Below are 11,426 nucleotides of genomic sequence, written 5' to 3' on the forward strand. Positions count from 1 at the left end.
GTCACTTCCAAAACTTGCATCTGCAAATATCTCAAGACCACCAGACTTCTGATTGTTAAATCTCAGTCTGTAATGCATAGTGCCTTTCAAATACCGCGCTATGCGTTTCAGAGCTTTCCAATCCTTGACACTAGGATTGTTGACTTGTCTGCTTAGCAAATTACAGCTAACAGCAATGTCTGGTCTTGAACATCTGGCAATGAAGTTTAGCTTGCCTAGCACACTTCTGTACAGTGTAGAGTCAGAAAATGCTTCTCCAGTGTCATCTACCTGATAACCTGTTGTCATCGGTGTGTCTACAGGGTTAGCATCCATCAGGTTTAGTTTGCTTAACACATCAGCAATTTTCCGTGACTGGTGTACTAGAATGTTACCATCTTGATCTCTTTCTATTTCCAGAGATAGGTAGTTGTTTACCTCACCAAGATCTTTCATGTCAAAGTGCTCTTTCAGTTGAGCTAGGGCGTTATTGTACATTGCGACATCTTTCCAAAAGAATAATAAATCATCAACATAAAACAAACAGTACAGTTTCTTTTGCCCCTCCTCTTTGACAAATACACATGGATCAGCTTTCCCTTGCTGAAAACCTAGAGAAAACAATACTTCAGTGAGTTTTGTGTGCCAACACCGTGCACTTTGTTTGAGACCATAAAGGGATTTCTTCAGAGCACAAACAAATCCCTGTTTTACCTGTACGCCATCAGGTGGAAGCATATAAAGTGATTCATCCAGAGATCCGTACAGAAAAGCTGTATTAATATCATGGTGACTAATGTGTAGATTTTCCTCTGCAGCTAGCTTGAGCATAAGCCTAATGCTTTCATACCTCACTGTGGGTGAGTAGGTCTCGTGATAGTCTTCACCTGGTACTTGTGCAAAACCTCTGGCTACCAATCTGGCTTTGTGTCTGACTATCTTGCCATTTTGATCAGTCTTCGCTTTGAAGACCCATTTGCTTCCAAGCAGTTTCATTCCTGGAACTACTGGAACTAGCTCCCATGTTTTGTTCCTTTCCAAGGAATCAAGCTCAGCCTTCATGGCATTTAACCATGGTTCAGCTTCCTTTGAATCCAAACCCTGGATTTCTTGGAAACTTGAAGGTTCAAATACCTTCTTGGAGCTTTTAACAGCTGTTACTGCTATCGTAGCAAATTCATCAGCAAATCTCTTTGGAGGTTTGCCTTTTGTGGCTCTCTGTGACCTACGAATTAGCCTTAAGTCTTCAACACTCTCCTCTTCCTTCTTAGGAGAAAAGCGACCTATTGTGAACAATGGTTCTTCCAATTCTTGATCAGAGCTTTCAGAGGGTCGCATAGAGGCTTTCGCACTCTTGAAATCCTCTGAATCACCCGATTCAGTTTCAGATTCAGACTCAGAACCTTCATCAGTGGGTGTGGGTTGTTGTGGTTGCTTCTGACTATCCTCAGTCTCATCACTGTCATCAGGATAACATTGGAAAATTCCCACATTCTCCCCCCACTTTGCATTGTATTCAACACTTCTCGTGAGCTTAATTGTCTTAGATTCAGTCATCATTATTCTGTAAGACCCTTTCTGATAACCTAGAAAGATACCATGCAATCCACGCTTGTCTAACTTTGAATTTTGTGGTGAATGAACCCACATGTCAGAACCAAAAATTTTCATGTGTTTGATGTATGGCTTCTTGCCAAACATCTTCTCATAGGGGGTACAACCAATCGCTGAAGATAACCTGCGATTGTAACTGTAAACAAAACACGAGAGAGATTCGGCCCAATAACTCTCTGGAAGATTGGCATCATGCAGCAAGGTTTTTAACCCTTGAAGCAATGTCTGATTTGCCCGTTCCGCAAGTCCATTCTGCCATGGCGAGCGAGGACTAGACAAATCGTGTTGAATTCCTTTCTCAGTCAGAAAAGCTTCAAACTGCTGAGAAGTGAATTCTCCCCCGCGATCACTGAAAAGAGTCTTTATCTTCTTACCATGCACATTTTCCAACCAAGCACAGAATTCCTTGAACCTAGGAAAAGCCTCTGATTTCTGCTTGAGATTGTACACAAAAATATATCTAGAAAATGCGTCAATGAGAACCATGAAGTACCTATTTCCACCCAAAGAGGGCGCTAGTGGTCCAACCAAATCAGCATGAATAATCTGGTATGGTTCCGTAGCTTGCCTACTAGACACCTTACCTTTCGCAGCCATTTTCACCTTGTTTGCTGCGCATGCTTTGCACTTCATGTGGTACCTGCAGGGTCTAATAGTCATACCTTCAACCAAGGCAGGCATTTTAGATACTGCCTCAAAATGCAAATGACCAAATTTTCGATGAAAAACATGAATACATCCTGCATGCAAACTTTTGTTAGAACCTGCAATGCAACAAGTGTCATCCTGCACAACATCATCATAATACAAAACAAACAAACGATCAACATATTCAGCATGCAATTCATAGTCATTATTCTTTGTGATGATGCACTTCTTGTTCTTGAAGGAAACGTCAATGTTCCGCTCATTCAGTTGTCCAACGCTGAGCAGATTATGTTTGGCGTCTGGCACGTAAAGGACATTCTGTATCGATAAGTCCAAACTGTGAAGAACAACAGTTCCGTAGCCTTTACTGGGAATAGTGTGGTCATCCGCCTGGTGAATCGCACCTTCCTGCGGTGTAAAAGACACAAAAAGTCTCTTATCGTTGCACATGTGGTGGGTCGCCGCTGAATCAACAACGAAGAAAGATCTAGACGTCTTCTGGACCTCTGCAACCTTTGGAGTGAAGCGTGAAACCATAGCCTTGTGCTGCGTTGTCCTAGACACCGGACCTTTGCCTTTGCCTCGGCCTTTTCCACGCGATGAGCTTTCGCTGCGCTGCTCTGTCTTGGCCCTGGGATATCTGCATTCCCTCTTCATATGGCCTAGACGTCCACACGAGTAGCATTTCACTGCCTTCAAAGCTTTGGCGCCATCTGGTGGTTCCACTGCACTATGGGATGACGTCTGTGAAGACTCCCCCTTGCCCATGCAGCTAGCACCCCGGCGATCTGCTTCATTTAACACCACGGCAGTAACAAAGTCCACTGTTAGCTGAGCTGTTGGCTGCACAGCAATCTGGGTTGCAACAGACTCCCAACCTGAACCCAAAGATTGTAGTATCATGAAAGAATACACAGCCTCTGGAAAGTTGAGTCCTCTCTGTTGCAGCTCATGTCTCAGATTTTGCATCTCCATCAGATGTAAACGCACATCTCCACCTTCAGCAAGAGCCATATTATGCAGCTTGTTAAAGTAAAACATAGTAGATCCAGCTTCTGTCCTTAAGTGAGCCTCTCTCAAAGAATCCCAAATTTCTCTGGCTGAGGTCTTATCACGCAATAGACAGAGCTCTTCTGGGGATACTATCAATGTAAGTGTTCCCCGTGCTTTGGAATCCTTAACTTTCCATGCATCTGTAACTGGAGCTGGGGGGGTTTCTGTAATGACCTCAAACAAACCCTCTTTCCGCAGAATTGCCTCTGCATACAAAACCCAGTCGGCATAATTTTTCTTGTTGAGCTTAGGAATCCCACAAGCATCCTGAAGGGCCATCATGACTCTGGCATTAGCCTTCAGCGTCATATATGCTGCTTTAAATCTTGCTGCGTCACTGCTGCACCTGCTTTATTCCAAAAGCGCACTTAAAAGTTACTTTCGATTTCCCCAGCATAGTAACTTGAGCCTGGGAGCCATTTTCCTATTCCCGGCAAAACGGCTTTAAAAGTTCAAAGTCCAGCCATAAAGCCATTAACTAGAAGCTGGCAGGCTGCCCGGAGCAGTAGCAACATACCTCATCAATCATGTTTATGCGCAGAGCAGATTCCAATCCGATCTGTCCCTCTGCATTCCGATCCTTTGCCGGCACTCCGATTCGACTTCTGGGCCCATAACCACGTGTTGGTTAAAGCAGAGTTCCGTGCCCAGCGGAAGGATGAGGAGTACGTGCTGCATACTCTTGGTTGCTTTATTTACAGTTCAAAGCAGTTATATTACAGAAAGACATCTTGCCTCTGCCGGAGCAGAAAAGCATCCTCTCTCATCGACAGCTTGGAGAGAAACAACACAGTGAAAAACAGGAAACCAGTGTACGTCACATCCAGTCTCCCTTTCCCGTGAGAAACTCCAACAGTACAGTACAGACTGTGGAATGTAAACACCTGTCTCGTGACAAGCCCTTTCCCTGCACAGTGAAGGAAAACAGAAACCAACAAAATTTATAAACACACAAATAAACAAACAAACATAAATCCTAACCTTATTAAAATTAATCTTATTAACATTGTTAAGCAATTTCCACGTATCCCCTTGGTTGAATTTCAGTGTATATCATTTTAACGGTTTTCCAAAAACAAAATTCTTATAAAATTAACTTAATCACTTAACATATTTCTTTCCAATTTAGCATTAAACATATTATTTCATTGCATTACATATTTCACTCCTAAGCCTATCTGGTATTTGCAAACATTTCCAATTAAGTTAACTTAACATATTTAACTACATAGTCTTTAAACTTTGACCATTCTTCCTGATACTCCTCCTCTTTCTGATCACAAACTCTTCCAGTCAGGTCAGCCAGCTCCGAAAAGTCCATTATCTTCATCTGCCAATCTTCCACTCTTGGTACTTCTTGTGCTTTCCAGTTCTTAGCTAATAAAATTCGAGCAGCAGTTGTGGCATACAAAAATAATTTAACATCTTTCTTGGGCAAGTCCAAACTTGTTATTCCAAGAAGAAAGGGCTCTGGTTTCTTAGTAAATGTATATTTCAACATTTTTTTCAATTCATTATAAATCTTTTCCCAGAAGTCTTTCACCTTGGGGCAGGTCCACCACATATGATAAAACGTACCCTCTTTTTCTTTACATTTCCAACAAAAATTATCACTGTTATGGTAAATCTTCGCTAGTTTTACCAGAGTCAAATACCATCTGTACATCATTTTCATTGTATTTTCCTTTAACATGCAGTGAACCTGACCCCTTTCTGCCACAATTTTCCCCAGTCCTCAAACATTAAATTATGTCCCACATATCTTGCCCAATCTATCATCACTGATTTGACTTGTTCATCCTTTGTATGCCACTCCAACAATAAATTATATATTTTAGACAAATTTTTAACTTTAGAATCCAACAACTCCATTTCCAACTTAGATTTTTCCGAAGCAAAGCCATTTTTCTTGCCTACTTTGTACAATTCATTAATCTGGTGGTAATGTAACCAATTTATCTTATCTTTTACTTGATCAAATGGTTTTAGTTTATAACCTTGTTTATCCTCCAATAACAAATCTGAGTATCTCCATTGGTGAAAGCCATCTGGGTGTCTTCCTTTCTAAGAGATCTTTATATTTTATCCATACATTATATAGAGATTTCCTAATTACATGATTTTTAAATGCATTATGGGCCCTTACTTTATCATACCATAAATATGCATGCCATCCAAATACATTGTCAAATCCCTCTAAGTCTAAAACATCAGTATCTTCCAATTGTATCCATTCTTTAATCCAGCAGAGAGCTGCTGCTTCAAAGTAAATTTTTAGATCTGGCAGGGTGAATCCCCCTCTTTCCTTAGAGTCTGTAAGTAGTTTGTATTTAATTCTGGGTTCCCCCCCACCCCCCGCCAGATAAATCTAGATAAAGCTTTCTGCCATTCTTTAAAACATTTCACATTGTCAATAATTGGGAGGGCTTGAAACAGAAAAAGCATCTTTGGCAATACATTCATCTTAACCACTGAAATCCGGCCCATTAATGACAATTTTAAATTTGACCATATCTCTAAATCTCTATTAACTTCATTCCATAGTTTCTCAAAGTTATCTTTATATAAATTCAGATTTTTCCCAGACAGATTCACACCCAGATACTTAACTTTTTTCACAAAATCTAGGCCTGTCTTTTCTTGTAGTAGTTTTCTTTCCTCATTGTCCAGATTTTTCTCTAACACTTTGGTTTTGCTCTTATTTAACTTGAATCCTGCTACCTGCCCATATTATTGTATCAACTCCAGTGCTTTTACTGCACTGGAGTCTGGATCTTGTAATGTCAGTACTAGATCGTCAGCAAAGGCTTTTAATTTATATTGTTTGGATCCTACTGTAATACCTTTGATTTGTTCATCTTTTCTAATCATACTTAGCAAGACCTCTAGGACTGAAATAAACAGCAGAGGGGAAAGTGGGCACCCTTGCCTGGTTCCCTTCTCAATTCTAATTTCCTCCGAGACCACATTATTTACAATAATTTTAGCTTTTTGTTCTAGATAGATCGCTTTAATACCATTTTAAAAATCTTGACCAACCCCCATACTCTCAAAATTATATAGCATAAATCTCCAAGATACATTGTCAAAGGCCTTCTCTGCGTCAATAAACATTAACATTGCTTTACAACTCTTTCTTGCTTCTATTTTTTCCAAAATATCCGCAACATTCCTAATACTGTCTTTCATATGTCTTCCAGGCAGAAATCCTGCCTGGTCCTTGTGGATATATTTAGATAAAACCTTCTTTAGCCTGTTAGCCAATATATTTGCAAAAATTTTATAATCCACATTGAGTAGGGAGATTGGTTTTTAACATTGGATCTATCTTGACCCTGTTTAGGAATCAGAGTAATATACGCTTCCTTCCAGGTTTCGGGTGCTTTGCCCCCTCACAGAATTAAATTGATTACTTCTACCAGTGGTTGAATGAGCCAATCTTTCAATGTCTTACAGTATTTCGCTGATAGACCATCAGGTCCCGGTGTCTTGCCAAGTTGCACTGAATTTATTGCCTGTTCAACTTCCTGTCTTGTAATTAAACCTTTTAGTAGGATCTTTTTATCATCCGGAATCTGCTGCAAACCATTAATCTTGATAAATTGCTCAGTTTTTGCCAAATCTTTATGTTTTTTATACAGCTGTTTGTAGTATTTGTAAAAACATTTTCTTATGTCTTGCAGGATTCTCTACAGATTTTCCTTCTTTTACTATGTTTGTGATAGTACTTTGCTTTTGTCTCTTGTTTAACTGCCAGGCTAATAATTTCCCACATTTATTTGCAGAGTCAAAATTTCTTTGTCTCATCCTTCTTATCTTCCATTCTATTTCTTGATTTACTAACTGTGAATATTGAATCTGTAAAGCCTTAATTTCTTTTTGTATCTGCAGATTCTTTGGGTTTCTTCTAAGCATCTTCTCTTTATCTTTCAATTGCTCCATAATTTTATCTTTTCTCTCATTCTGTGACTTTCTCCTGATGGAATTTTGCTGTATCAGAAATCCTCTCATCACTGCTTTGCTGGCATCCCAAATAACCCTAGTTTCCATTCCCTGATTCATATTAAGTTCAAAATAATCTTTTAGGGTTTGGGGGCTTTATTCACAATTGAAGTACTTCTCAACAAATCATCATTCATTCTCCATCTGAAGGAACCCTCTACAAACATTTTCAGGTCCATAAAAATGCATTATGATCTGAGCAAGTTTTAGGGCAAATTTCCGTTTTTAATACTTTAGAAACCAAGTCTCTGGATCGATTCTCAAAAATGATTGGTTTGCATCTTAGAAAAAAGTGAAGTCTTTTTCAGTTGGATTTCTAACTCTCCATATGTCTGACAAATCAAATTTGTCAGTTATATAAAAACAAAGTCTTAGGTAATCTGCCAGTATTCAAATTCTTTTGTCTCTGAGTCCTATCCATCAAAGTTGATGCAACTCCATTCAAGTCTCCCATTAAAATTAATTTATAATCCAAGTGTTCCAAAAGACTTGTTTCCATGTTCTTAAAGAATTCTGCTTTGTCATCATTAGGTGCGTAGATTCCTAGTAACAAATATTTTTTGCCTTGTGCTATAATTTCCACTGCTATGTATCTTCCCTCCTCATATTTAAAAATCAATTTTGGATTCCATTTTTCCTTTATATAAAAAACCACTCCTCTTTTTTTCACTTTGTCCGAGGAAATGAATTCTTGTCCAAGTCTTTTATTTATTAAATTTTTTCTATGTAATCTCGTGATATGGGTTTCCTATAAACAAATTGCATCCAAATTCTGTTTTTCCAATACATGAAAAACCTGTCTCCTTTTCTGAAGTAAATTTAAACCATTGATGTTCCAATAATAGATTCTCAAAGCCATGATTAAAAACAGGCTGAGAAAATTCTTAAATGTTTTTTGACATTTAAAATAAGTTCTGAAGAAAGAAGACACTTTCCCCCCAGTTTAGAATGTTTCAGGGCAGCCACAGGATACAAAGTAACAAAGTCAGTAGGAATGGAGATTAAATGTTTCTTCTTCCATTGAGATTAAATGTTTCCTCCTGGAAGGTCTGCTGCAAAATGAAGGAGCCCAATTGTTGTTTAACACAGTCTTGCAGGGATTGTAGGCTTTAAAATCTTTTTCCCCCCCTCTTCCCCCTACTTCAAAGCGCTGGGGCTCTTTTAGTAGTAATGGACTGCCATTACCGTGCTATCCCTCTTTTGACTAATGTTGACTTTGGCCAGTAGCAGAGCTTGAGGTAGAGCAGAGCCACAGAGCCTCCCTCTCAAGACTGGGGTCACTGCTGCTCACCTGAACAGTGGTGGTGGTGGAAGGTAGAGGCCATTTGACACGGATGCACTGACGGGAACCATGCAGTGGTGAGGCTTCTCCTACTCATTCATTTGTGTGGTCTTAACCCAGTCCCAGTCCCATGTAGAGAAGCCGCAGCAAAGCTGGAATAAAGAGGGTGGCTTATCAGCTCTACCACAACTGTGTCACACTGTAAAATGTCATGCACACGGAAGGACTAAATAAATAAGTAACACAACACAACAGTATGTTACCTTGACTATTTTTAATACTGATAACTCCAAAGGAAAAAAAGATACTGATAGCATGACAGAGAAAGAAGAGGATGGCTGGACGGACTGTTGTTCACAGTAACCGAAATGTACAAGTTGACACATGCACAACGGCAGTCCTTTGCACACTGCTCTGGAAGCTTTGTTGAACACAGTGGGTCATTATTTCTGCATAAGATTGGGCTGTATATTTGCAGAGACCTAAAGGAGTGGGAGTGTATGAAATGCTGAAGAATTGTTTCTTAGTTAACACTGATTTAATCATAGAATCATAGAGTTGGAAGAGACCACAAGGGCCATCGAGTCCAACCCCCTGCCAAGCAGGAAACACCATCAGAGCACTCCTGACATATGGTTGTCAAACCTCTGCTTAAAGACCTCCAAAGAAGGAGACTCCACCACACTCCTTGGCAGCAAATTCCACTGTCAAACAGCTCTTACTGTCAGGAAGTTCTTCCTAATGTTTAGGTGGAATCTTCTTTCTTGTAGTTTGGATCCATTGCTCCGTGTCCGCTTCTCTGGAGCAGCAGAAAACAACCTTTCTCCCTCCTCTATGTGACATCCTTTTATATATTGGAACATGGCTATCATATCACCCCTTAACCTCCTCTTCTCCAGGCTAAACATGCCCAGCTCCCTTAGCCGTTCCTCATAAGGCATCGTTTCCAGGCCTTTGACCATTTTGGTTGCCCTCCTCTGGACACGTTCCAGTTTGTCAGTGTCCTTCTTGAACTGTGGTGCCCAGAACTGGACACAGTACTCCAGGTGAGGTCTGACCAGAGCAGAATACAGTGGCACTATTACTTCCCTTGATCTAGATGCTATACTCCTAATGTTTGCAACCCGAAAGCTATTCCCTGTGCAAGTAGTAATGGCTTCAAGCTGTTGTCCAGGGCAACTGTCTGGATTCATGTTTGCCCCGTGGCAGCAGTCCTGGGCAAGGCTGCCTGCTCCATTGGGCAGGACGGAGCAGGTCAGCTCAAGGAGTAGATTTAGGAGTCCTGTGAAATGGCAGTTAATGGTCAACCACTTACGAGCAAATGGACTGCTGATACAAAACAAATAATGTAAACAGTTGGCCTTTTTTTGTCACAATGGGATGTTGGATTGACTCTTAATTTTCCTCCTCATGTGCCAAAAGCTAAATGGGGCCCTGGCAGGCACCTGCTGGTCAGGTTCCAATTTTTGCAGTAGGGAACTTTTAAACAGAACTGTTATTTGTGCAAAGCACAATCATGTGGAAGAGCACCATGCCAGCATTTTATATGGTGGGGATAAAGCTTGAAACAGCCTTGGAAGTAGTCATAAGACTGCTTTTAAACTGGTTACAGAGCTGCTTGAGACACTCTTTCTGAGCACCAGCTGTATCTAAATTCACATAATGTGCTTTGATGTTAGTTCCAGACCTCCAGAGCCACAGAAAGCAGCAGGTAGACCTTACCTAGATAAGCAAGGAAGTTACGGCAGCGATGCAGAAGAGGAGGACTATCGACGACAGCTAGCGGACAATTCTAAACGTGGATACTATGGACAAGCAGCTCGATACAGGGATACGGAATTATAGATTTCTTGGCTACCAGAACCATTGTATTGGGACACACCTTCATGGCCAAACTGAAGCCCTGGTAACTTTCAAAAAGTATATGTATATTTGGAGCTACTGATGAACTCAAGATGTATCTGCACACTGGAATGGCCAATATAAGTATTGGAGGGAGTGAATCACTGTTGCCTGAACGCTGTGGCCTATTTTATAAAAGGACCAAAAAATTAGTTTTAATATTTGCATTAATTCCTGGCATTTATGTCTTTTTAACTCACTCTCTTCTTTATTTACATTGCCTTTTTAACTATTGTTTTAATTATTGTGACATGATGGAAGCATGGTGAAAAACAGTTTAAATGCAAGAAAAACAAAAAAGTGCCTTTTTAACAAAAACTGTCCTGAGCTGATCTCTGACATCTGATGCTTCTGCAAAGCCATCATGTTTCTGTTGCCTAACTTTGTACGTTTCATGGCTAACATTTTCCCTTTGGATGTTATTTTTCTACTTTAAATAGATCAACATAAAAATTTTCATAAGCAATTGCTGTACATACGAAAAGGTAACTTTGTTGGCTGCCTGCCACAAGGCAAGGATGCCCCAAAACTGAGAAAATTACGTAGAAAATAAATCAGATGATCTGTGTTTTAAACCTTTTTGTGAGTCATGAAATAATAAAGGGATATATTCTACAAACAGTTGCCTTTTTCCTTTCAAATTTAAAATTAAATATTTTAATAATGCCTTGAATATTGAGTTGTTTATTAATATCAGATGTTTGAATGGAATGAAGTCATTATTGAAGATATTCCTTATTTTGTTTTTGGTCTACAAAGCTTACTTTTTCATTATTTGGAGGTCTTGCAGAAGAATGTTAGGAAATTAAAAGTTGGCCTCTTCAAGTGGTGCAGTCCACAAGCAAGGGAAATACGAAGAGATCACAGTGGTGGTGTAATACCCATTTTTGTGCCAATCCCATCCATGCTATTACGGACAGTGTATTTCCTCTTGAACCTGTGTGCA

At 39.9% G+C, this 11,426-nt stretch overlaps 1 protein-coding gene across 11 annotated transcripts in view; it reads left to right on the plus strand.

The window, feature by feature from the left end:
- Nucleotides 1–11,099, plus strand: part of TJP2 (tight junction protein 2) — an 89,402-nt gene extending 78,303 nt beyond the window's left edge. For all 11 annotated transcript variants that reach the window (XM_083403345.1, XM_083403342.1, XM_083403346.1 and 8 more), the window contains one exon: nt 10,258–11,099. In XM_083403345.1, coding sequence (XP_083259471.1) covers nt 10,258–10,423 — 166 coding nt within the window. In that variant the 3' untranslated portion in view covers nt 10,424–11,099. The remainder of the gene's footprint in view (nt 1–10,257) is intronic.
- Nucleotides 11,100–11,426: the final 327 nt, after the last annotated feature.

The sequence above is a fragment of the Podarcis tiliguerta genome (assembly GCF_965153285.1).
Source record: "Podarcis tiliguerta genome assembly, chromosome: 11".
NCBI classification, from domain to species: domain Eukaryota; kingdom Metazoa; phylum Chordata; class Lepidosauria; order Squamata; family Lacertidae; genus Podarcis; species Podarcis tiliguerta.